Genomic DNA, 25,950 nt, shown 5'->3' with positions numbered 1-25,950 from the left:
GAAGGAGCAAGCCAAATGAGAAGTGATGGGTAGGCTGTTCCACACAGAGGGAATGGGGGGTACAGAGGCCTCGAAGCTGGAGGGTATCTGGAGCCTGATAAATGAGGAGGGAGTAGTTTGTGATAAGACTGGAGAGGTTGGTAGAGACAGCTTATGTTGCACCATGTTGACCATAGTAAGGAATTTAGATTTTATTCCAAATCCAATAGGAATGCGCTTAAGAGTTTTAAGCTAGGAAATCCAGTTTATATTTTAAGAAGAACACTCTGACTGCTATGTGAAGAATGATGGTTAGGAGTGGGGCAAAAGGTGAAGCCTAGATTGGGTTGGATAAATACGTGTGTTTGGGCGGGCAGGGCATTAGATGGGACAAGGATAGGGAAAGAGAAGAATCAAGGATAGATCTTGGGTTTTTTGCTTAAGGTAGCTAGAGGCATTATTTATTGAGATGGAGATGACTCAGAACAGATTGAAGAGAAAAAAATCAAGAGTGTGGTTTTGGATGTTAAGTTGAGATACCTGTCAGAGAGCCAAGTGAAGATATCAGGAGGGTAATCTAAAATGCAAGGGTGGAGTCAGAACTGGAGAATCATCAGCATGTAGTGTTTAAGGTCAAAGGAATGGGCCTGGCAGTTTTTGTTTTTTTCTTTTCTTTTTTTTTTTCTGAGGAAGATTCTCCCTGAGCTAACATCTGCTGCCAATCTTCCTCTCTTTTGTATGTGAGCCACCGCCACAGCATGGCCACTGACAGACAAGTGATGTAGGTCCACAGCCGGGACCCGAACCACTGAAGCAGAGTGCACCGAACTTAACCACTAGGCCGTCGGGGCTAGCCCAGCAGTTTTTCTCTTGAAGCCAGAGAAAGAAAAACTACTCATGTTATCTGTTTAAAAGTCAACATACATGGAGTGTATAGACCTACTTATTTATAGAGTGGTGCCCCTTTGATTATTATTCCTGCAGGAAGTACAGTTGAGCTATTCAGGAATATTTGCATGTCCTACATTTTCTTTTCTTCCTTCATTATGTTTAGGTTGCCGATCATCGAGTGAAACTTCAAGAATTAGAGAATTTCATAGCAAACCTTGGAACTGGGGATGAGATGGTGACAGATCAAGCCTTTGAGGATAGACTAAAGGAAGCAGAGAGAGAGGTTATGGACCTCCTTCGTGAGGCCCAGGATGTCAAAGGTATACATGATTAAACAGTGGGTAACTTTGTGAGACGGACCAATCTTTAGAGGTGGCTCCTAATTCAAGGTTAATTAGTGTGGTTTATAAAATTCTTTCTCGATTTTTAAATCATTTGTAGAGTATGAATTATTTTATATTTTAAATAATATATAAAAATACAAGAACTTGTCAACTTGATGTTTTAAGATATAATAAGCATAAAAGAATTCTCCCAACACATCAAAAATGATTAGATGTTAAAATCCTAAGTGTTTGATAAATCTGTATAAACTGTGTACTTATTTATAAAGTAAAACTTTATAAAATTATATAAAACTCATTACAGAGTGTTTTAAAATAGTTTTAAAAAATCATGAAAGGTATGCACTTTGGCTGTGCATTATTTTAAGTAGAAGATTTGAACTTTGATTTTTTATCATTCTAGTGAATGAGAATTTATTTTATGCACTGCTGTATTTCCTTAGAAAGGACTCTCATAAGGAAAAATTGTGGTCTTCAAGTATTGACTGAACAGCTAGCTACTGAATATATAACACTCAGTATTTATGAAAGTAAAGATTAGAGATTAATGCCTACTTATGAAATTTTCTGTCTTAATTAGTGAACAGATGTGCTAATAACATTATATAGAAGTATATATTTTATTTATTATGTGCATATTTGATGTCCTTTGCAATTAGATAGATCAGTCCTCGGTACATTATCTGATGAGACTGGTGATAGGCAGAAAAGGGGTTGACTTAAGATTAGAAAACAATTTATTTTAAAATACTTCATTGACTTTAAAAGAAACTGAGTTTTTAAAACTTTAAAAGTAAAAACAGCAGTTATTTTAAATAATTTACTTGCTTTTTAAATCACTTTAAAATTTTATTTTTATTTCTTACTCTCTGATTAAGCTTTTTTCCTAAATTTGGGCAAGTCCTTTCCTACCCTTGCTAAGTGCCTGTAGTATGCCCGGCATTGTGCTAAACGCCAATAATGAAGAGATGCGTAAGACACTGCTCCTTCTGTCAAGGTGCTCACCATCTGGCTGAGGTCACTTTTGTTTTGGGGGCTTTTCGTCATTGGGATACAGGTGTTCACAGACACTCATAGTAAATGTGCATTAGCATTAGTAAATGTGGGACCACAGTGATCAACTTCCCTATTGAGTTTATGACTCTATATCTATTTAGAGTTAGAGAAGTCTTCCTCTCAGAGTACAGGTCAACAAAAACTAAATATACTGCTTTTATTTCTTGTTGTAAACATCCCTAATATATATAATTTTGATTTTATAAAATTATGGAAGTAGAGAAGGAAGTAGTTGGATGCATCTGGTTTTGGCTAGTTTGTTTAATTTTTATATGAGAGTCCAGAAATCATTCTATGAGGTAAGTTTTTAGAAATTGAAAAATAAAATTGAGAGGTCAATAGCTTATGTTAACTTTAGGTTTGTATTTTGTTTTGATTGTTGTTACCTTTTAAATCTCAAAACGTAGGTGAAGAGGAATTTAAATGTTTCCTGTTTTATATAAACAGTAGTGGGTTTTTTGAGGATGTTCATTTTTCAGCAACAACTTTTGACATCTTTCCATTACAGTAGTGTATTCTCTTATAACAACAAATTCACACCTGTCATGCCATATACATTGAAGAATTGAATGTGGGGTTATCATTCTTAAAGAGCCGATCAGTCCACCTGAGAGATGGGGTTTGGCACGCGGCTCTGGTGCCAGCACCATCAGCACATGGGCGTAGTCACGGGGCGAGAAAGGGAGGTCAGCCAGCACTGCCACTCGTCTAAGCCCCACATCTCGGGACAGCCCCAGCTACATCTAGCTCTATTCGGCCACAATGACTACCTACTTTCCTCTGCCCAAGCAGGTGATTCTGGTGGACAGAAGCTCTGATAGGAGCTGTGGCCATCATACCTCCCCTTGAGCAACCTGAAAGGTGGGGAGCATAGTGGGCTGCTGCTTCTGATAGCTTTGGGAGCACCATGGTGAAGCTGGGGTTATAATCCATTCCTACTAAGACCTGATTCGTCAAGGTCTTGACTGACCTTTCCTACTTAGGTTCAAACTAGCCAAGAATAAAAATATCTTCATAATGATTTATCTTTTCAGACTAGCCTATTTATTTGTAGTTTAAACTTGTGTTTATTCTGCAGCTTTAAAAGGAGACTATCTGGTGCAATTAGGTCTTGCAATTAGACACTTCGCATTGGAAGGCATTTGAAGTGATCCTACCAGTTAATCTATTCTCTTTTCACTTATTATTGTTTCTCTAAAGAACTGGCCAGAGAGATCGGTATCTGTTACATTCTTGAAGGTCTCAAGAGAAGGGGCTTCTGTATCTTCATTGTCTGCTTATGCTTCCTAAATCTAAATGATTTTCTATGACTTTGATTTGTTTTTATCTTTGTATTTTCTTTAAAATCTTTAAATTATCAAACAGTTGTTTAAGTCATCATACAATCAGGGCCACTTTGTATAATTAGGCAAGAGTTTTTCCATACACCAACTTTGCACGTGTGTTTCGTGGCCCTGCTTACAAGTTGCTATTTTCCAAACCTGTACTCTCATCTTTATTGATCTCAACTTTGACCTGTCATCTGTTTTTTTACATTCCTTGGAAAATTTAGATGCCAGTATTGAGCATCATTGCTGAAAGAAGAGCTGGTCGATTTTAATAGGACTTATTTAATGGCTCCTGTATATTAATATAATCTCATGACGTGAGAATTTTAATATTGAAAGAATTATATTTGCATGAGTTTATATTTATCTTTTGATTTATTAGGACCCAGGATTGAGGTTTAAGTTGAATGGGCATAATTAATAAAGAACAATTTGAAGAACTGTTCAAAAGCAGAAATCAGTTTGAAAGAAATTACATGGATATACCAGAGGGGAGGGTGGGAGGTGGCAGCAAGAGTCTATTTAGTTTAAAATACAAAACAAATTTAATTTGCCAAATTTTAGCATCTGTTTTGAACCTAGTTTGTTCTTAGTTTAGGAAAATGTCCAGTTCTCAGAGCTGGTGGTGCTTTTAACAGCACTGTATTTTTATGATTAAATTGGTCATGTGCTGGAATATCAAAATCTTTCCTTCATCAGACGTTTCTTGAGTGTCTTCTCTTTGCCAGTCACTATATGAGGCTGGGGATATAGTGATGAAAGAGGAGCTCATAGTCAAGTGAGACAGACAGACGCACAATGTAACCGTGGAGATACTACTGGACACAGTAAAGACTGACCAGCTGTGCTGCTGGAGTTAGGGAAAACCGGTCAGAAAGATGCTATGTTTGGAAGAGTCAAGATAAGTGGTGCCTCAGATTTCATGTGAGATATGTCCCTCGCTTCAGATAACTTATGGTCTTTCTTCTGCAATGCCATTGCAGATGTAGACCAGAATTTGATGGATCGCCTCCAGAGAGTGAATAACACCTTATCCAGCCAAATTAGCCGTTTACAGAATATCCGGAATACCATTGAAGAGACTGGAAACTTGGCTGAACAAGCACGTGCCCGAGTAGAAAGCACAGAGCAGTTAATTGAAATCGCGTCCAGAGAACTAGAGAAAGCAAAGGTTGCTGTTGCCAATGTGGTGAGTGATTGTGAAGGTCTGCGGTGGGGGCGGTGGGGTGGTGGTTCCCTTGGTAATTTGTAGCAAGTCTGGTACTGGCAGTGGAGTGCTTCTTCAGCTAAATTGACTCCCTGTGTCTTTTTATTTGTCTCTAAGCATAGAGCAAGAACGCTACATTTCTCATAGTTGTCATGAAATAGTTATCACGAACTGGATAAAAACGAAAGAACATCTGGGTCCTTTCTCTAGCTTTGTTCCCTCTATGGTGCTAGGCAATTTAAGCTCTCTTTATCCTTTATGGAAAATAGAAATAAAATCTGCAGTCAAGGATGCTGACATGTAAAGATCTCTGAAATTAAGAAGGGGCATTCTTTTTGCTAAGTAACACTAATAAAAATTTACTTTTGACGCTTGCTTTATTAAATTTAAATAATTCAGTCCTTTGAGATTAGTGCCTTGTTTATTTCCTCTAAAGTCGATCATTCAGCCAGATTCTGCGGGGGACCCAAACAACATGACTCTTTTGGCAGAAGAGGCACGAAGGCTTGCTGAACGGTAACCTCCAGATAGATCCGTTTAATGATTGTTATGGCTTTCCTTATGGAGTTTACACGTTTCCCATCCTATACCCACAGACACTTTCCACATAACCCATTTTTGCAGAGTTTGCTCTCTTCTCTGAAATGTTATCAGCTACGTGTACTCTTTTCTTCCTTTTACTTTGAAATTAGAATATTTACTTTGAATATTAGAATATGATGGTTTAGAGGGAAATTATATTTGCACACCATAACATTTTTAGATTTTTAATTTTGAAACCTTAAAGTTAATAGTTAACTAAGAAGCTCAGTAGAATTTTTTTTTTAATTTTTTAAATTTTTAACAAAAATGTTTAATTTTCAAGTTTCAGTAGAAAACATTTACTAGCCCATGCTGCATACGAAAATCAACCAAAGAAAACAGACTGTTTTATTTCTGATTTTTTTAAAGACATTTTTATTAAGTGTAAGGTAATTTCTTAAGACTTTAAAGTATAGAGGACATCAAGTTAAAAAAAATTTTTTTAATAAAATTGCTAGAATGTAGGCTCAATGAGGGCAGACATTTTTGTGTGCTTTATTCATTGCTAAAGTCCCAATGCTTAAAACAATCTTTGGCATATAGTAAGTACTCAATAGATTTTTGTTGAATGCATTGCAGAACAGCTAGTAGACCTCAGGGGTGTGGGGTGCTTAAGTAAGCCTGATGTGAGAATTTTAGGCTCAGTGTCCAGAGCAATTACATTGGCTTCTTGCTTTAACGTGTGCTCCCTTTCTATTCTTTGTAAATGTGAATGTGTACGCTGTGTAATTTAGTTCATAGAACATTCTTGGTTTCTTAGCTGGATTTTCTAATTAAAAGAAAACAGCTGAAAACATGGAAAGCTCCCAAGAAAATTAGGTCTTGGAGAAAAATTAATTCTGGTATACTTCATACATGAATTTTGAAGGAAAGTTTATCATACCAAAAAGAATGGCTGTATATTGCGGTTTGACAATGTAATATGAAATTTTAGAGCTGAAAAAAACCTTAGCAGTTACCCAGCTAAAATGCATTATTTGGGGCTGGCCCCTTGGCCTAGTGGTTAAGTTCGGTGCGCTCCACTTCAGTGGCCCGGGTTCGGTTCCCGGGCATGGACCCACGCCACTCATCGGTGGCCATGCTGTGGTGGCCACTCACATACAAAATAGAGGAATACTGGCACAGATGTTAGCTCAGGGCAAATCCTCCTCAGCAAAAAAAAAAAAAAAAAAAACATTATTTGACTGGAGTCTTTGTTGACATGTTCCTTGCCATTCGTTCTTCCTGGCCAGTAATTAGGTTCTGTGTGAGAAATCTGAGTATCAAAGCTGTTTCAAGACCACATAGTGACTAAACCAGAGTGGTGATTAAAAGTGAGGTCTGCGATTTGTGTTTTTCACTAGATAAGTGAGTTCTTGCTAACATATGTGGTTTTATGTATAAATTACTCTTAAATAATTATATTTTGAAAGTAATATTTTGGAGAAATATAAACATTTGACCTTATAAATTTTATACTATTAATTTTCTTGGAAAATAACATTTTCTCAGATTACAGAATGCTATTTATAAATTCAGCCCCACTGAAATGATTGCAAAATTCCAAATTTATAAGATTTTCCAATGTTTGTAGAACTCTGCCCACATTAGTATATGTATATATAATAAGGTAAGCATTACCTAAATGCTACTTCTTTCCGTTAGATGGTTCTGTTTCGTGGTTTATTTTTTCTTTTATGTTATACAGCCATAAACAAGAAGCTGATGATATTGTACGAGTGGCAAAGACAGCCGATGATACATCAACTGAGGCGTATAATTTGCTTTTGAGGACACTGGCAGGAGAAAATCAAACAGCATTTGAGATTGAAGAGCTTAATAGAAAGTGAGTGTAATTTAGAAGTGGCTTATATGTAGCCCTTCAGTTGTTCTTGTAAATAACACCAGTTCAATGAAAAATTAAAAGCGGGTGGATTCAGGGCATAGCATTCATGCAGTAAGATTTCTTTTGTTAATCATGCTTTTGAAATGGGGCAGTAATTAGAGTGGGGGATGTAGAGCCACTGAGATTTTATTTGATCCAATTACTGTAACTGCAGAGAATGGTAACAAGACTAGCCATGATGTTAAAAATCTGCATAAATGAAAAAAGAAGATAAAAAATATCATAGAGTACATAGAGAAAATATGTTTGAGTTAAAAATATTTAAAAGGTATCAAAAATAAGAAAGTGTATGATAAACCATATGTTATAAATAAAAGTAATGAGATGAAATATAAATTTAAGCTATATTGTATTAAGTAATAGCATTTTAATATAGTGTTTTCTTTGAGGTTTTGGAAATACTGTCACAGTGATTTAAACTAGAATGCATCTGGTTAACATTAAGATGCTAAAAGTATCTAAGTTTTTCGTTAAATCACATCTTTTGTTCCTTAGGTATGAGCAAGCGAAGAACATCTCACAGGATCTGGAAAAGCAGGCTGCCCGAGTACACGAGGAGGCCACAAGGGCTGGTGATAAAGCTGTGGAGATCTACGCCAGTGTGGCCCAGCTGACTCCTGTGGACTCAGACGCTCTGGAGGTATGGGGTGGACAGCCTGTATGCTGTATGCACAGGGCTTTGGTTATCACTGCCATCACTCATCCACAGCCCCCACCCTCACCCCCCAACACACACATACCTCCCTCACAGTCTGGGTAAGAGCTATTCTGACTGCCCTGCAAATATCACCAGTACCTACCTCCTCTATCCTCCGAGTCACTGGTAAAGTTGAGTTCTATTTGAGATACATTAATAGACCTTATGGAGGTAAAGAATCCTCTGATTATCAACGTTAAATCACAAAGACTACTTTAGTGGTATGAATAATCACTCCTAAATCTTTAATATAGATCCAAATTGTAATATATTTGGATTAATTAAAGCAGAGTACACTAGATCCTTACTCCCAGGCACTATCTGGTTGAGAATGAGAAAGAAATGAAAGAGAATGGTTTAAATGAAAGAACTGTATCAGGATGCTCTGGGGCAGGTAAAATATTTTGAGATTGGTAGTATTTTATTTCGTATGTACTCTAATTATGAATCCTCATACCAGGCTCAGTATAAATGGTGTATTTTTTACATTAAACCTGAAATTTATTAAGTTTCACTTCTTACATCTGAGGTGTTGACTTGATTTTTACCATACAGGTTTGTGTCTCTTCAGACATGTACATGCTGTATGATTCCACATATGTGAAATTTGAGAATAGGCAAAACTAATCTATGATGATAGGGGCCGGCCCCGTGGCTTAGCGGTTAAGTGCGCGCGCTCCGCCGCTGGCGGCCCGGGTTCGATCCTGGGCGCGCACCGACGTACCACTTCTCTGGCCATGCTGAGGCCGCGTCCCACGTACAGCAACTAGAAGGATGTGCAGCTATGACGTACAACTATCTACTGGGACTTTGGGGGGAAAATAAATAAATATGATGATAAAAGCCAGACCAGTGGCAGCTGTATTGTTGGAAAGAAGGGTGTGGAAATTGACTGGAAAGACACACAAGTAAATTTCCTGGGGTGTAAATATTCTGTATCTTGATTGGGGTGTTGATTACACAGGTAAATATATTTGTCAAAACTTGTCAAGCTAAGCACTATGCATTTCACTGTGTGTAAAGTGTACCTCAGTTTTTAAAAGAGGTCCATAAAATCTTGACCTGTGCTGTTCTTTTAAAAATATCTATTGAATCTTAAGTATTAGAGAGTTATTAAGCTTACTTTTTCATCAGTTTGTTTTGTGTCAAATTTGATGATCTTACTTGCTTTTCTCAGAATGAGGCAAATAAAATAAAGAAGGAGGCTGAAGATCTGGACCGTCTGATTGACCAGAAGTTGAAAGATTATGAGGATCTCAGAGAGGACATGAGAGGGAAGGAACTTGAAGTAAAGAACCTTCTGGAGAAGGGAAAGACGGAACAGCAGGTTGGTTTCATTTGTAGGTTGCTTTGTTTCTTAAGGCGAAATTTGAATCTGTCCAAGTGGAAGCTGTGTCTGTAATGTTGCCACAGTTGCAGAGGCAGCAAACCACAGAGCATTCAGAGGAGGGCCTTATGCGGGATGCCCAGGCCCGACCTGCTGGATCTGGCAAGTCTCAGCGGGGTCGCTTGGAGGTGCCCGGTCTGTTAGGAGAGAGAAAGGATTTACCCTGGAGGGTTTGTCCTCTGATCTGCCATGTATTTGCAGACTGCCGACCAGCTCCTAGCCCGAGCTGATGCTGCCAAGGCTCTGGCGGAAGAAGCTGCTACAAAGGGACGAAATACCTTACAAGAAGCCAATGACATTCTCAACAACCTGAAAGGTATGAAAGGGTCACATAACAGGATAAATTTGTATGCTTCCTCCATTAGGGTGATTTCCTTTTCTTTTTTAATTTTTTAAAAAATTTTTACCATGAGACTCTCTGAACATACACAATGTGAAAGATTATGGTATAATAAATCCCATATGCCTATCATGGAGATTCAATAGTTATGATTTTTACTATACTTACTTCATCCCCAACACTCACCCTACTTTTTTTATGCTAAAGTGTTTCAAAGAAGAATCCCAGAGCTCCTGTCATTTTACCCCTGAGGTCATCATACCTCAGTATGAAAACCAAAAAAAAAAGTAAATTTTCTTATGTTAGGATAACTCCTGTACCCAAGATATGCCTATTTAGCTTACTTAGGTTGGTCAATGGAGATTATCTTTAATTTTCTCTGCCAATTGCATCTCAATCTTTGTGTTTCTTTCCTCACCTGAGATAAAAAAGAAGTGTGCTCACTGCACTATGTAGTCAGGGCTCGCCTCTGATAAAACTGCCATAGCTTCTGTAAATATGGAAGCCTTACAGGACAATGGTTGAATGTATGGACTCTCTGTCAGTGGGATTACATTGGAATCTCTGATCCATCTCTTACTGTGAATCCTTGGGGAAATTATCTACCTCCTCAATCCTCAATTTTCTCACATATAAAACTGATACAATGCCTGCAGCACAGGCACAGAGAGCTCTTCACTCAGCACCTAACACATAGTAAACACTAAATAAACTGCAGCTTTTAATGGTGGTTGAGGTGATGATGGCAGACTCAGTGCTCTCTGTGAAAATAAACTTTCCAAGTAAGAATTTGCTTCCTGGAAACCAGTGTTCATTCGTCTGAATCTTCCAGGTAGAGCTGTGTGCTTTGTTCTTCTAAGATTTCAGTCATGCTGTTTTTCATTTTTCTCCACTGACTTTCATTGTTCATAAAACAAAATCCAGTTGCAGCTGCCTGAAAAGTTCCCTTTTGGCTTGCTGAGAGTTTAGTTCAAATGCATTCCTTGAACTTGTTTTAGATTTTGATAGGCGAGTGAACGATAACAAGACTGCTGCCGAGGAGGCACTGCGAAGGATTCCTGCCATCAACCAGACCATAATTGAAGCCAACGAAAAGACAAGAGAGGCACAGCTGGCGCTGGGCAATGCTGCCGCGGATGCCACCGAAGCTAAGAACAAGGCCCACGAGGCAGAGAGGATCGCCAGCGCTGTCCAAAAGGTATGTGCTTTCCTCTTTGCTCATAATTTCTCTAGTCATTTTCCAGTTTCTTTCCAGACCCCCAAAAGCCCTCGCAGATGTTTTCCTTGACTCCAGTAAAATTATCTTAAACCATCCTTGTCGTTTATTTTTTTTCACTAGGCATTAGAATAGGTAACCACGTTGATTGAGGAGGGAGAATTGTTGAAAGGGTCCTTGACTCTAAAATTTCTGCTATGTCTCAGTGGCAGGGTCTGGGTCGTGAGGATGGGGATGGCTTCAGGGACCCATAGAGCCAGCCCCCTCCCACACGAAAAAATCAGACTCTTCCTAAATAAACAATTTCTTTGATATGGACAGTTGACATTTTTTTCAATCTTACATAGAATGCCAAGTCAGTACAACTTTCAGGCTCCTCTTTCAAGCATATTTGTGTATCTAAGCCCCACCTACTTAGAATTTCTATAGCTACCTCTGCTAGGATTCTTTCTACTCAGCTTAATAATTTCTGCAAGCTGGCTTTTTCCTACTTAAAGGTCAATCTCTTTGCTTTATTTAAAGGAGAGATTGGAGTGATTCTAAAATTATGTGTTTGAGGGCCAGCCCCGTGGCTCAGCGGTTAAGTGCGCGTGCTCCGCTGCTGGCGGCCCAGGTTCAAATCCCAGGTGCATACCGACGCACCGCTTCTCTGGCCATGCTGAGGCCGTGTCCCACATACAGCAACTAGAAGGATGTGCAGCTATGACATACAACTATCTACTGGGGCTTTGGGGGAAAAAATAAAAAAATAAATAAAATTATAAAAAAATAATAATAAAAAAATAAAATTATGTGTTTGAGAATCACACACATTTTTTAGTTTCTTTAGAACAGTTGGTTTTTGGATTAATTATATTTTATAAAATACATTTCAGGGTTATGGTCTTTTTGTACATTATGACGAGCTGCCAAGTAGAACAAGGCTAGCTTTGAATTTAAAAATTATCCAAGTGAGAGTCTAATCAATATGATGTGGTGGAAAGTGTACACCATTTAAATGTTTATCATTTGCTAGCTGTGTGACCTCAGCTAAAAATGGCAATAATAGAATAGGAAGTTTTAAGGATTAAATAAGAGGATACAAATGAAAGTACTTTATAAAATGTAAAATGCTATTATGTTAGGTGGTAATGGGCTTTTTTTTCATTACTGTTATTTGGAGTAATGACTTACATTATCATTTACCAAATAAATGATAATGTAAGTCAACATACAGTATAAATTATTCCCTTGTTCTTTCTGGGTTGTATTTTTGAGCCATTTTAGAGATTTTAAAAGGAGTGGGAGCATACTTTAGAAAAAGCACAGTTTTTTTTTTCATTGGTAATTGTTTCTTGCCTAGAATGCTACCAGCACCAAGGCAGAAGCTGAAAGGACTTTTGCAGAAGTTACAGACCTAGATAATGAGGTGAACAATATGATGAAACAACTACAGGAGGCAGAAAAGGAGCTGAAGAAAAAACAAGATGATGCTGACCAGGATATGATGATGGCAGGGATGGTAAGTGATTTTGGCTTGTTTGCTCATGGGCAGGAAGTGAAGGGTGTTTAATCATAAAGGTCCCCAACTTGTTGAGAAGAGTCTCTTTCGTATTTCATTCATATTTCATCTTCTGTTTTTCATTGCGTTTTCTGGTCAAGAATTGGGTTAGTAACTTACATAGAAGACAAAGAATTTGGATCTTCTGCCAGGTTGTTGCACAACTGTTCTGTTCCAAAGCTACTCTCAGTTAAAAGCAAAACATTGTTGGGGCTGGCCCGGTGGCGCAAGCGGTTAAGTGCGTGCACTCTGCTGCGGCGGCCCGGGGTTCACCAGTTCAGATCCTGGGCGCTCGCCGACGCACTGCTTGGCAAGCCATGCTCTGGTGGCGTCCCATATAAAGTGGAGGAAGATGGGCACGGATGTTAGCCCAGGGCCAGTCTTCCTCAGCACAAAAAAAAAAAAAGAGGAGAATTGGCAGATGTTAGCACAGGGCTGATCTTCCTCACAAAAAAAAAAAGGAAAACATTGTTTTACACATTTGAGGTTTTAGGACATTTAAAAGTGTGTATTTATATTTTTGAATGGGTAACCAATAGATGTTATAAAATCAAAAAGGAATACAATGAAAAATTAATTTCTTTCCAACTGTTGTTCTCCCAGCAAGCACTTGCTCCCTGGAGGCAAAGACCAGTTTCTAGTGTAAAAGGATACTTTTGAGGATGACAAAACATACCAAACTTACATCCAATTTAATCTTCCTTTTGTGATGATGTGTATACATAACACCGTTCGTAACAAAATTGACTTGAGAATGCATGGCCCAACAAAGAACTAGGGTCCGTTTTTCTGTTTTATGCTATATATTGTTTTTGAAAGACTTTGGTGGAGTCACAATGGAAATATTCCCTTCCAGTTTAGTTTGATTACAATCACAGTAATGACAGACATGAACTCGTTTAATTGTGCACTTTCAGTGCAAGGGAGGGACCCTTCTTCCACCTCTGCTAAAAAACAGGCCCTTCTGGGGCCGGCCCAGTGGTGCAAGCAGTTAAGTGCGCGTCTCTGCTGCGGCGGCCCGGGGTTTGCCGGTTCAGATCCCGGGCGCGCACTGACACACTGCTTGGCAAGCCATGCTGTAGTGGCGTCCCATATAAAGTGGAGGAAGATGGGCACGGATGTTAGCCCAGGGCCAGTCTTCCTCAGCAAAAAAAGAGGAGGATTGGCAGATGTTAGCACAGGGCTGATCTCCTCACAAAAACAAAAAACAAAAAAAAACAGGCCCTTCAGTGTGGATCATTTTCATCTTAGAATAGGAGAAATACTAAGCCTGTTAATCTGGGTAAAGAAGACTCAAGGGAAGTAATGACAGGAGGCCTCCCTGTGCAAATACCTTACTTCATTGTGCTTTTTGGGGGGTTTTTTTGGGATTGTCCTAATCTTCTGTCGCGAGGTGTGGCTCAAGTAGAAATCCCCATATAGTAAAAATATGTATTTCACATATGTGCCGAGGGTCCCTGGATTTCATTTTTTTTTTTTTTTTTTTTTTTTTGTGAGGATGGATCAGCCCTGAGCTAACATCCGCCAATCCTCCTCTTTTTTTTTTTGCTGAGGAAGACGGCCCTGGGCTAACATCTGTGCCCATCTTCCTCCACTTTATATGGGACGCCGCCACAGCATGGCTTACCAAGCAGTGCGTCGGTGCGCGCCCGAGATCCAAACCAGCGAACCCCGGGCCGCCGCAGCGGAGCGCGCGCACTTAACCGCTTGCGCCACCGGGCCGGCCCCCTGGATTTCATTTTTAATATGGTTTTAGAAACATTAGATTTAGAGCCTATTGAAAGAAGGAAAAGGATATATTCTTTATGGGCTTCAAAAAAGGGTATGGATTCAATTCACAGGCTGGAAAGAAGCTTCATCTTTTGTTCGTTTTGGTAAATAACTTCTACGGAGCACAAAGCACCCTCCGTGTACTATCCCATTTATATTTATATCAATCCTGAAAGGACAGCATTGGGCCAATATTGTTTGAGTCTGTTCCATATATTTTTTTTTTTAACCAAAAGAGTGAAGGCTTATGGTTGTTCCTGGAAGAGGAGGCTGGAGACAACAGGTTGAAGGCAATAGTATTGCTCTTGGCAGGCCTTAATTAAATCCTTCACCCTGCTCCTGGTACATTTGCAGAAGACTTCATGAAGTCTGAATAAGAACGGCTGTGATTTGAACTGAGATTAATCATTTATTTGTGAAGATTTTTTTCTCTTGCTTTCTTTTTCTTTTTTAAATTTTTCACCTTGTTTCTATCTAAAAATTTTGCATTGTCTTGACCCAAAAACTAGGAAAAACAGTTATGTGTTAGGGAGCTCAAAGCCACTCATTTATATCCTGACTAGATTTATTTGTGAAAGCATCTGTTTTCTGATATTGAGACACTTCCTCTTCCATTGCTGTTTCCTGTGACTCATGCACAATGTATTTGTTCAGGTTTCATGGGATTTTCCCAAATATATTTACCTTTGGTTGATTTTTTAAATGTAAATTGTATTACCCCAATTTGTATGTGTGTGTGTGTGTGTGTGTGTGTGTGTGTGTGTGTGTGTGAGTGTGGCTGTGAGGGGAGAGGGAGTTATTATAGAAGAATGTCATTGGATTATGAAAATTTTCTGAGAATAGAACATTTCTAATAATCAAATCTCTGAGTGTCCTGAAGGACAAGTTTTGGTTCTAAAATGTGGTTTTTATACTCATCCTTAAAAAATAACTTGTTTCTGCTTGATGGATTTTATTATGAATATACTTCCATGTATTCTTGAGTAAGAAAAGGAGATAATACTGATCTTTGAAATACAAATACAGTCAGTGCAGGCATACTGACTGCCTATACATGACTGTAATATGATTTAAAAATAGTGACATTCTCAACATAAAGATATGACCAAAACCAAAAAAAAAAAAAAGTACAGTGAGAGAATGTAGTTTCATGAGTTAGGAAAGAGGAAGGCATCTGAAAATTAGATTTGTTGGCTCATTGGGGAAAAAATTTTTCAAGAAGATGAAAACGTACTGTCAGGACTATTTGTATCATTTATCCTTTTTACTCACACAGGCTTCCCAGGCTGCTCAGGAAGCCGAGATCAATGCCAGAAAGGCCAAAAACTCAGCTACCAGCCTCCTCAACCTTATTAGTGACCTCTTAGAGCAGCTGGGTAAGTAGCCATAGAGTCGTTTTAGGCAGTCTCTGAATTCTCTGTCCTGTTCTTGGGATCTGATATAGTTGACTCAAAAACAGATACTATCGTGTGAATATTGTATGAACTGAATCATAACTTTAGTAAACAAATACTTACTAGATCCTTCCATGGCATCTGGCCTAAGTCTTGGAATCTGACCTTGGTCCAAGGACTTATAAAATTTTGAAGATATGCTGCCAGCTAGTGGCCCATTTATGGTCGAGGTTTATGATACAGTTGAACAGTGATTAATCTTAGCTCATCCTGCTGGCAGAGTGTCTTGAAAGGATTTAAAATGAAGGATTTCAATGATAGAAGACAACAACACTTTAAACTGGTCGTGACTTCACTGCCTGGAGTTCTCTTCGTTTGCTAATTAAAGGATAATCTGATGAGGTGACAGTTTGTATGCCATAAGAGAGAAAAAGCTTGCATTTTCAAGGAAATGTAAGCATATTGAAATGCTCTTTTAATCCATTTTGTTGGGGAGCAGGCTTCGTTATGGGACAGATGTACTTTTGTCACGAGCCTCCAGTATAAAGTCATGCTCAGCCAGTACAGCTTGTAGCAGGCATTCTAGTCTAATTTGCTGGCCTTGAGAGTTTGGTGTCTGTTTCATTTTTTGGCGTTTTTTAGCAGGGGGCGGGGAGTATATTTTTTATCTGTCTCAAATGTCAAGAATAATAAATTATGTCCCAGCAGATGAATTTTAAAATGAAAGCTAGAAGAGGTAGCTTTTTGTGGCAGAAAGAGCTGGATTTTGAAGTTAGTCACACATGGGTTGCAGTCTTGCTTGGTTGCCTGTAAGTGGTGCAGACTTGGGCAGATTCCGTGACCCCTGAGCATCACTGATGTAGAACCGTCTTGTAGGCATTTGGTCAAGTACCGTAGGCAGTACAGTGCTGACCGTGGTGCGGCTGTCTGCTTTCGTTTATTATGGAAGGACTTCTTTCAAAAGAACCTCTTCTTGCTAATTTTAAAGTGAAGCTTTGCTGAAATTGTTTCAGCATTTCAACCCTGGCCGTTTTCCAGGAGGGCAACTAATAGTGTCTAACTCCTGAGAGCAGGACATGACTCCCAGAACCAACCCAGCTCCCCTGGAATCTAAAAGTTGCCAGTTTAAGATTCTAGCTTACAGATTTTTTATGTTCATTACATGGTACTAAAATGACTCACAGATTACATATATAGACATGAAAAAGATATTAAATGTTACCAGATGACCTTCAAAACTACGAGTGAGGCTTAAGGTCTAAAATGTGGTAGCTGTGTATTTAGAAAACATTTCACAAACACCATTTTCTCCCAAAAAAACATCCAGCCCATTATTCATTATATGCTCTGACCCATCCCCGCTGGGTTAGGTCAAGTGTTTGTGCTTGGTTTGCATTGTTTATGCCTTTGTACAATATGAACAATCTGCAAGTCACATTTGCAGGCTGCCTTTTCAGAGTGGCAGCTGTGAGGCTTCGTTTATAGAAAGGCTGTTGGAGGTACTTGTGGAGTGATGTTATCATTCTTACTGAATGCGTCTGTTCTCTTCTGTGTCCTTTCTGACTCTACAGGCCAGCTGGACACAGTGGACCTGAATAAGCTAAATGAGATCGAAGGCACCCTGAACAAAGCCAAAGATGAAATGAAGGTCAGTGATCTAGACAGGAAAGTGTCTGACCTGGAGAACGAAGCAAAGAAACAGGAGGCTGCCATCATGGACTATAACAGAGATATTGAGGAGATCATGAAGGACATTCGCAACCTGGAGGACATCAAGAAGACCTTACCATCTGGCTGCTTCAACACCCCGTCCATTGAAAAGCCCTAGCATCTTCCTTCAGGGCTGGAAGGCAGCACCCCCCAACCGGGGAGCCATTGTGAGGCCATAGAGTGCCTTAACACAAAGATTACATTTCAGACCCCCACTTCTCTGCTGCTCTCCACCACTGTCTTTTTGAACCAGGAAAAGTCACAAAGTTTAAAGAGAAGCAAATTAAACAACGTGAATCGGGAACAAAGGGTTTTATCTAATAAAGTCTCTCTTCCACTTATGGCGCTCCCTTACCCACACTTTCCCTTCTGAGTTGCATAAGGACGTGGCATCCTACGTCACTGTGCAGTGGCATAAACGCTTCGTGGGAACCGTTGTGTGCCAGGGCTGAGCAAGTAGCCCTCCCTTTCTCAATGACACCAACAGAACCTCCTCAGTCTCAGTACTCTTGTTTCTATGAAGGAAAAGTTTGGCTACTAATAGTAGCACTGTGATGGCCAGTATATCCAGTCTATAGATAAAGAACATGCGTCTACATCTCCTGCCCCTCCTCCTTTTAAGCTAAAGGAAATAAACATCCTGTGCCAAAGGTATTGGTCATTTAGAATGTCAAGAGCCATCATCAGTTTTAGCTATTTTGAGTATAGGACACTGAGCCATCCACGGGTAAGGATGCAATTATTTATGACAGTCTCCAGGAGAATACGAGGCTGCAGAAGTAGGTTGAACATTTTCTCAAATGTTGATAATTGACTAGGAAGATAAACTTTTTTCAGATCTTTGGGCAGCTGATAATTTAAATCTGGATGGGCAGCTTGCACTCGCCAATAGACATCTTTTGATATTCCTGCAAATGGAATTTATTCAGAAGAAATAGGGATATGATAACCACTAAAGTTTTTTTCAGAATCAAACTAATTCTTAGAGCTTTTTTAGTATGTTAGTTTTGGAACTAGTGTTGTTATCTTGCAGAGGACAGTTGGTCCCTAAGATCTTGACAAACAAAACAAAAGGAGAACAAGCCTCCTTGTCCTAGTCTTTTCTAGCAAAGAAATAAATCTTAGATGCAACCTCTATTGTCAGGATCCCATATATCCATTCTTCTTCCATTGGAGAGAGAGGAAACCTTTGACCCTTTGCCTCAGTTTTCTTCTGATGTTCTCATCTTCTAGAATCCCTCAAACACATTGTTTGCCAAATCCTGGTGGCAAATACTTGCACTCAGTATTTCACACAGCTGCCAGCACCATCTAGTTCCTGCACTTTGTGATTTAAACCCACTCTAAACCTTCCCTCTAAGTATTGAGGGAAGACCCTCATGTGGAGTTTCCTAGTGGGCTTCTTAACTTTTGATCCTCAGCTCTGTGGTTTTCATTTAAGATCACAGTGTGAGAATTCCCTGCCACACAACCCCTCCTCCTCCCCACCCGCCTTCGAGATTCACATATAGCCTATAACACTATGCAACTTTGTACTTTGCGTAGCGGGGGAAAAGAAACTATTATCTGACACACTGGTGCTATTAATTATTTCAAATTTATATTTTTGTGTGAATGTTTTTTGTTTATCATGATTATAGAGTAAGGAATTTATGTAAATATACTTGGCCCTCTTTCTAGAATGGCACTGTCTTTTCACTTCTTCACTCCCATTTTTCCTCTTCACTGGCATGATGTGTCTGCGTTCCTCCTTCCCTTTCATCTGCAATTCTTCGGATTGTACTTGTTCCCCATTGCTTTGCTCTTTGCCTTGTGTTTGCAGCATGTCCATTCTCTAACATTAATATCAACCTGCTTCTCTCCACACACAGCCACTATAAAGAGGTACCTCGAACCCTCTTCCATCGTGCTCCTGGTGCTCCTGAACTGCAGCACGTGGTTGTTCTTAATGCCTGCTCCAGAGCGGGAATGCCAGGTTGACAGGAAAGGGTGAAATTAGGACATTTTGCTGAAGGGTATCTTCAGTATCAATGTGGTTCTAGCCAGGAATGAGCTAGAAATGCCCTTTCTGGCAGTTGTTTGAGCTGGCTGGGTCAGTTTTATAAGGGAGGGCATAATTACTGAGCACTCGTAGGGCATCAGGGATAGGCTACAGGCAGGTAGAGTGGGAGAGGTCTTGGAACTTAGTTCTTCCCCTTTCCATCTCCTCCTTGCGTATCAGAGTTGGGTACAAATGTTTTGACTTGGCATACCTCTAAGCTTTCACTCTTTGCGTCTCTCAGGCCTCTTCTGCTGTCACAGGAGGCGTGGCTCTTTCTTGCCAAGTTTTCACATCCATTGTTTCCTAGCTCGTTCCTCTTGTTAAGTGGCCACATCCTAACAGAGACATTGTGGTCAAGGTTGCAGGAAAAGGACTGAAGATAGACTGCAAGGTAGTTTTCCATCTAGCCTATAGGTCAGGTTCACTCCAGTAAGTCTTAGGCCACAGTGAAATTTTTTTGTTTTTTTGCTTTTCTCCTCCATCTGTGTGGCGTATTTTTAAACAGAATTTTATTTTTAAAATAAAAGTTCTTTATAAGACGATACCTTAATTACACTCCTGCAATATAGCCATTATTTTATTGTATAGTTCCAGTTATCTGTATTTTATGTAATAAAAGTGACAGGGTGGCTGCTGCAGATTGCTGGGTGTCACAGGGAACATATACAGCTGTTCCCTGGAATTTTTCCTTTTAATTCCAACTGTGGCCCTTTTATATGTGCCTTCACTTGAGCTGTTTGCCTTAATCTCTACAGTCTTGCTCTCAAGGGTGGTGAATAAAATGCAACACTTGGCATTTTTTATGTTAAAAAAAAAAACAGTATTTTATTTATAATAAAATCTGAATATTTGTAACCCTTTATATTTGGTGTGGCGTGAGTGTAGTACTGGGGACATAAGATGTTTTGAAAGATGAGGTGAAGGGAAAGCTGCTCTTTCCCTTCTTTGGGTTACTTATTTTCCTGAGAACAATCCAGTATATGTGCATGTGTGTCTGTATATGTTTGTGTATATTTATACATATAATTTTTTTTGACCCCTCTCAGATTGGGATAATTTTGTGTAATCCAGAGCTTGGCAGACTTTTTCTGTAAAGAGCTAGAGTGTAAATACTTTAGGCTTTGGAGGCCATACATTCTCTGTTACAACTTCTCTGCTGTTGTAGCAGGAGACCAGGCTGGGACAATCTGTAAACAAATGAGTGTGGCTGGGTTCCAAGAAAACTATTTACAAAACAGGCCGTGGGCCTGCAGGCTGTAGTTTACCGGACCCCCTGGTGTAGTCTTAATACTTGATTAATGACTACTGGGGCCTATTTTTAAATTATTTCAGCTTCCTAAATTAGCAGATGTATGTAACAAGTTGTCTTTCCACTTTTTAAATATGCACATGTCTTCGGCTAAAGGTAGTCTCTTCAGACGATGAGAAACACTTTCAATAATATAATGGTATAAAAAGAAACAGTGAGTACTGTGCTGGACCAGCAGGCCAGGAGTAGCTAATTGTACTTCCCCCCCATCAGGGGCTGACCCAGCTGGAGCAACCTGAGGCCCGGTGAAGAGTTCTGGAACTACAGAGACGGCAGGAAGACTTTGATTTACTCTTCGGTGCTCTGTTTATAGCCCCGAGTCCCTGTGGATGACATGCCACCTTCCCAATCTTATAAATCATTATAACTACAATACCTGTAAAGAAGAACCTAACTCTTCTCATTAGACTTCCTCAGAGAGAGCTTTAGAGGGCACTAGTTACTAGCTTTCTTACGCACCCTGCTTTTAACCCATTTGTAGATCTGATTCAGATGCAATATATCTCCTTTATAGTGACGGTGTCAGAGTGATGAGTGAGATTTTTTAAATGGCTCCTATTCCTTTTATTTCAGAGTCAGCTGTTTCTCAACAGTTGGTATCAGCGTAATGTGAATCAAAATATCTCCAAAGATTTACTCCTTAAATAAGCATTCTAGCCCCATAATATATCTGAACTCACCAGCCCCACTCCATTAACCTCAAAATGGAATTCCTGAAGAAGACCCCTGGCACCCAGGAGAGTCACGAGGTGGAAAAGTAGGTGGCACCTTCTTCCCAAGGTGAGGGACACAGCCCAAGGAAAGATCAAATCTCTCCAGGCTCATGGCTTACAGAAACAGAAAAGAGACAATCGTAAATGCCAGGTAATTTTGCCTGTTCACACTAAGCAAGTTTAAATGTAGTGAGTATTAATAGTTGGAGTGAAAAATAAGAAACTTTCTAGTAAGTAAGCTATCAGAGGCTCCTGGTACAGGAGTCATCAACTAGACTGCCTTATATTTGTGTTGAGTCTCCTAGAATGATTATACCTGCTCTACATAAATAAATGAAATTCTAAATAAAAATCAAGTGTATGCTGAAGAAAGGGAAATATTTAGCAGAAGCCCAAAGAAAAGCTAAGTACCCGATTTGGAATTCAAATAAGAGAAACCTCAACCTTTCAAGTGCTGTTGTAGACTTCCATGTCTTTGCTTTAACTCCTTTCTGCGTAGAATGCCCTTTCTTTCCCCTCCCCAGTGCAGGAGAGCCTGAGGTCAAGGTGTCACCTCCTGTGTTGAAACTGGCCGGTCCTTCCTTGTGTCCACCACCCCTCCCAGCCTTGTATTGGCTTTGAGGGTGGCCCTTGGACACGTGTTAATTGGTCAGGTATCTCTCACCCACCTTTCCCCTCCACCTCCCTCCCTCCCCAAGGTCTGGGTCTGGTTTATTCATGTCCACACCCTCAGGGCGAGGAGGCAGACAGTAGTCACTCAGGTTGTCTAAACGGTGTGAAGGTGATCAACCTTTCTCATCTGCTAGTTCTTCCGTTCCTGTTACATTTTCCTTGCTGTGAGCACAGAGGGAGGTTTATAGATATTTGTTAATGCACTCTCTCGCCTCCTTCCAACAGTGTTGTGCTCCCTCAACACTCCCACCTAAGGAGAGATTTGCTGCAAGATAAACAAAACTGCTGTCTTTCAGCCACACACAGGCAACCAGCTGGTGTGATCTGGTGTACAAGGCCTGTTCTTCTGACTTGCAGCCTCACACTAGCCATTCCCATTGCTATGTGTGTGTGTCTGCGCGTTTTACCCACAGCCCCTTCTGTAGCTATCTCTGGCTCCTGGCCCAATATATAGCATTAATTCCATTTTTTTTCCTCCAACTCCTGGGAATGGTCCCAGTAAATTTCAACAGATTGGTTGGTGTTTTATCCTATTTGTATATGTACCTTGGAAAGCCTTGTAATGTAGGCTATAGAGGTATTGCTTATGATTAATTCAGTATAGTTTGTATTTATTTCTATAAAAAGTTGACCATGAGGCCCTTGACCAAGAATGTAACCCTCTGTTCCATGACTATCTCCAAGTCAATTTAAGTGAGTCTGTGAAATGTGCCTAGTCATACCTTTGAGGATCACCCTTCTATCCTCCCATAATCCTTTTTCACCACAACTGGTAACAAAAAATTCTGCTTGAACCTTAGACTGATGCTTTTGGGGCCCATCCCAAGGTGTCTGCCCCTATACTGAGATCCTTTTTCATTTCAGTAACTAAGTGCAATCATCAAATTTTGTGCCGTGGCAACTAGTGTTAAGAATTTCTAGTACAATTTCTTTCTAAATATTTCTAAATATATTTCTAAATATATTCTTCTCTGTTAATTGATCCCAGTCCTTCCTTCCATGGATGTTTCTTTCCTCCTGAGCATTGTTTCTAAGTTGAGGTTAGTGCAGAGTAAGCACAAGTCCAGCCATGAGCAGAGATGTCTGGGGAAGCTGTGCGGTCCTAGTGTGGATTACACGTTCCAGGGTTGCTGAGCCGGCGTCCAAGATAAAGGCTCAGGAGAAACAGCTGTGATTTGGGTGATTACATGTTTCCCATGGTCAGAGAAGTCTGTGTTACAACTTGCTGATCCCTCCTGGCTCAGACAGTCTGCTCTCTGTGCTGTCTCCGTCGGGCTCAGACCTGGCCAGAGAGATGAGTTTTGCCACACAGACTGCAGACAGGCTGCCCTCTTTAAGTTTCCGAGGGACTCGGGAAGGACTAGCACTATCAAGGTAGCTTGACTTGTAATACCATTCTTTAAAGGGCACCTTCATAATTATTGTCTTTCATTTGCCCCTCATTTGATTAGGGTCTCCATTTGACCAATGAGGAAATGCAAACCCTGGTTTGCTGCTCCATCACCCTCGCCACTATTTTGGCACGTTGCCTTATTGTCTTTTGTGATTTTGATCCATTTTCCTTTTAAGAACTCCTATTATATACGTGTATTTAATTTCAAACTTCCTGAAATCTCTCTTTTAGAGGGGTCAAGGCAGGAGTTAAATATATCAGTAACTTGCCCAATATTAAGGAACCAGTTAGTGGCAGAATTATTACTTGGAACCTGATTGTCCTCAAGCAACCTGGGCCATGTACACCACGCAGCTCACAGCCCCTCTCTTACTGCTCGTGGTTTTCCCTGCCTCTCTTCTCCCCCTACTTGGGCTCAGAGATGAGGAGTGTAGAGCCGGTTCCCCTGGCTTCCTCTAATATTAACATTGGATATGACCATGGTACATTTATCAAAACTAAGAAATTAAAATTGATAGAATACTATTAACAAATTAATATTGGTAGAACATTATTAAACAGGCTTTTGCCTACTTTTAAACACCTTCTTTGCAAGATCTCATTTTTAAAGTAATACTGAATTTTAAAACAGAAAATGAAAATACTCAACATTAATACACAAGCTATGAGGAAATAGGAGTGTGGAGTCCAAAGTAACTGATTTTACTTTCATAATACACTCAAGACTGCCTAATGTAGAACTTATTCATAGTTAATTGCAAATAATGTCATTAAACAACTTACCAAAATGTCCTTCAAGTTTCAAAAGAGATTTTTAAAGATCCATCAGAATGAACATGTCATTTATGTCACAAATTTAAGTGTTTATTAGAAATAGGAAATTTACTTACAAAGATTACATTAAAATTTTTACTATTACATAATTTCAGACTCACAGAACAATTGCAAGAATAGTACAAAAAACTCTCTGGTACTGTTTACCCAGATTCTGCAAATGTTAATATTTTACTTCATTTACTTTTTCTTGCTCTCTTGCTCTTATTCTCTGTGGAGAGAGAGGGAAAGAGAGAGAGAGAACTGTTTTAAGTTGCAGACATGGAGATTCTTTACCCATAAATACTTCAATGTGTATTTCCTAAAGACAAGGAGCTTTCTTACATAACTACAGAGAAATTGTCAAAATCAGGAAATTACCGTCGATCCAGTACTATTATCTAATCCACAGCCTTTATTCAGATTGCACCATTTGTCGTAGGCAGATTAATGGCTCCCCAAAGATGTCCACATCCTAATCCCTAGAATTTGCCAATGTGTTAGGTTAACAAGGCAAAGGGGAATTAAGTTTCTGATGTAATTAAGGTTGTGAATCAGCTGATCTTAAAATAGAGAGATTATCTTGGATTATCTGGGCAGGCCAATATAACCATAAGGACTCTTATAATTGGAAGAGGGAAGCAGAAAAGGTCAGGGTGATGCAATGTGATAAGGACTCTGCCCCTCATTGCCAGCTTGAAGATGGAGGAAGGGGGCGGGAGCCAAGGAATGTGGGCAGCCTCTAGAGGCTGGAAAAGGCAAGGGAATGGATTCTCCCCTACAGCCTCCAGAAGGGAACAAAGCCCTGCTGACACCTTGATTTTAGCTCCGGGAAACCCCTATCAGACTTCTAATCTACAGAACTATAAGATAATAAAGTTGTATTGTTTTAAGTCACTAAATCTGGGGTAATTTGTCACACAGCCTTAGAAAACTAATACACCATTTGTCTCAATAATGTCCTTAGTAGCAAAAGAAGATCTGAAATTATGTGTTGTGTTCAGTTGTCGTGTCTCTTTCATTTCCTTTAATCTGGAACAGTTCCTGAGTCTGTATTTCATAACATTGACATTTTTGAAAATTACAGACAGTTATTTTGTAGAGTGTTCCTCAGTTTGGTTTGTCTGATGTTTTCTCTTGACTGGCTTCGGGTTGTACACTTTTGGCAGGGAAATGATAGAAGTGATGCTGAATTCTTTTCAATACATTAAATCAGCAGGCACGTAGGTTACTACTGGCAATGTTAACTTTAAGTTGGACATTTGATTGGGGTGATACCTCCCAGGTTTCTCCACTGTAAAGTTACTCTGTTACCTTTTGTAATTAATAAGTATCTTATGAGGAGATACCTTGAGACTCTAGAAATATCCTGTTACTCCTTACACTTTTACCCACTAGTTTTAGTATCCATTGATGATGGCTGCCAAATGGAGATTTTCTAACGCCATCATTCTTTCTATATTTATTAATTGGCACTATGCTATGAGGTATGAGGTAAAGCTTTTCCTTCTCCATTTATTTATAGATAGATTTATATCATTTCAGATTCATGGATTTCTATTTTATTTAATGGGTTACACTATGTAGTTCTTGACATTTATTTTGATTCTTAAATCTCCCTTTTTGGCCAGTGGGAGTACCCTGAAACTGGCTTCTATGACCTTTTGATATGCCCCCATTATT

The 25,950-nt window shown here is 39.5% G+C and overlaps 1 protein-coding gene across 1 annotated transcript in view; it reads left to right on the top strand.

Moving 5' to 3' along the window:
• LAMC1 (laminin subunit gamma 1) overlaps nucleotides 1-20,229 on the top strand; it is a 126,634-nt gene extending 106,405 nt beyond the window's left edge. The window contains exons 18-28 of the mRNA XM_058539906.1: nucleotides 1,034-1,190; nucleotides 4,582-4,787; nucleotides 5,242-5,321; nucleotides 7,075-7,212; nucleotides 7,768-7,912; nucleotides 9,147-9,296; nucleotides 9,558-9,672; nucleotides 10,695-10,894; nucleotides 12,255-12,413; nucleotides 15,499-15,598; nucleotides 17,188-20,229. Of these exons, the coding sequence (XP_058395889.1) occupies nucleotides 1,034-1,190; nucleotides 4,582-4,787; nucleotides 5,242-5,321; nucleotides 7,075-7,212; nucleotides 7,768-7,912; nucleotides 9,147-9,296; nucleotides 9,558-9,672; nucleotides 10,695-10,894; nucleotides 12,255-12,413; nucleotides 15,499-15,598; nucleotides 17,188-17,444 (1,707 nt within the window). The 3' untranslated portion in view covers nucleotides 17,445-20,229. The remainder of the gene's footprint in view (nucleotides 1-1,033; nucleotides 1,191-4,581; nucleotides 4,788-5,241; nucleotides 5,322-7,074; nucleotides 7,213-7,767; nucleotides 7,913-9,146; nucleotides 9,297-9,557; nucleotides 9,673-10,694; nucleotides 10,895-12,254; nucleotides 12,414-15,498; nucleotides 15,599-17,187) is intronic.
• The last annotated feature ends 5,721 nt before the right edge of the window (nucleotides 20,230-25,950 follow it).

This window comes from Diceros bicornis, chromosome 4, assembly GCF_020826845.1.
Source record: "Diceros bicornis minor isolate mBicDic1 chromosome 4, mDicBic1.mat.cur, whole genome shotgun sequence".
NCBI lineage: Eukaryota > Metazoa > Chordata > Mammalia > Perissodactyla > Rhinocerotidae > Diceros > Diceros bicornis.
Note: the sequence above shows the minus strand (reverse complement) of the source record. Positions and strands in the feature narration are given on the sequence as shown.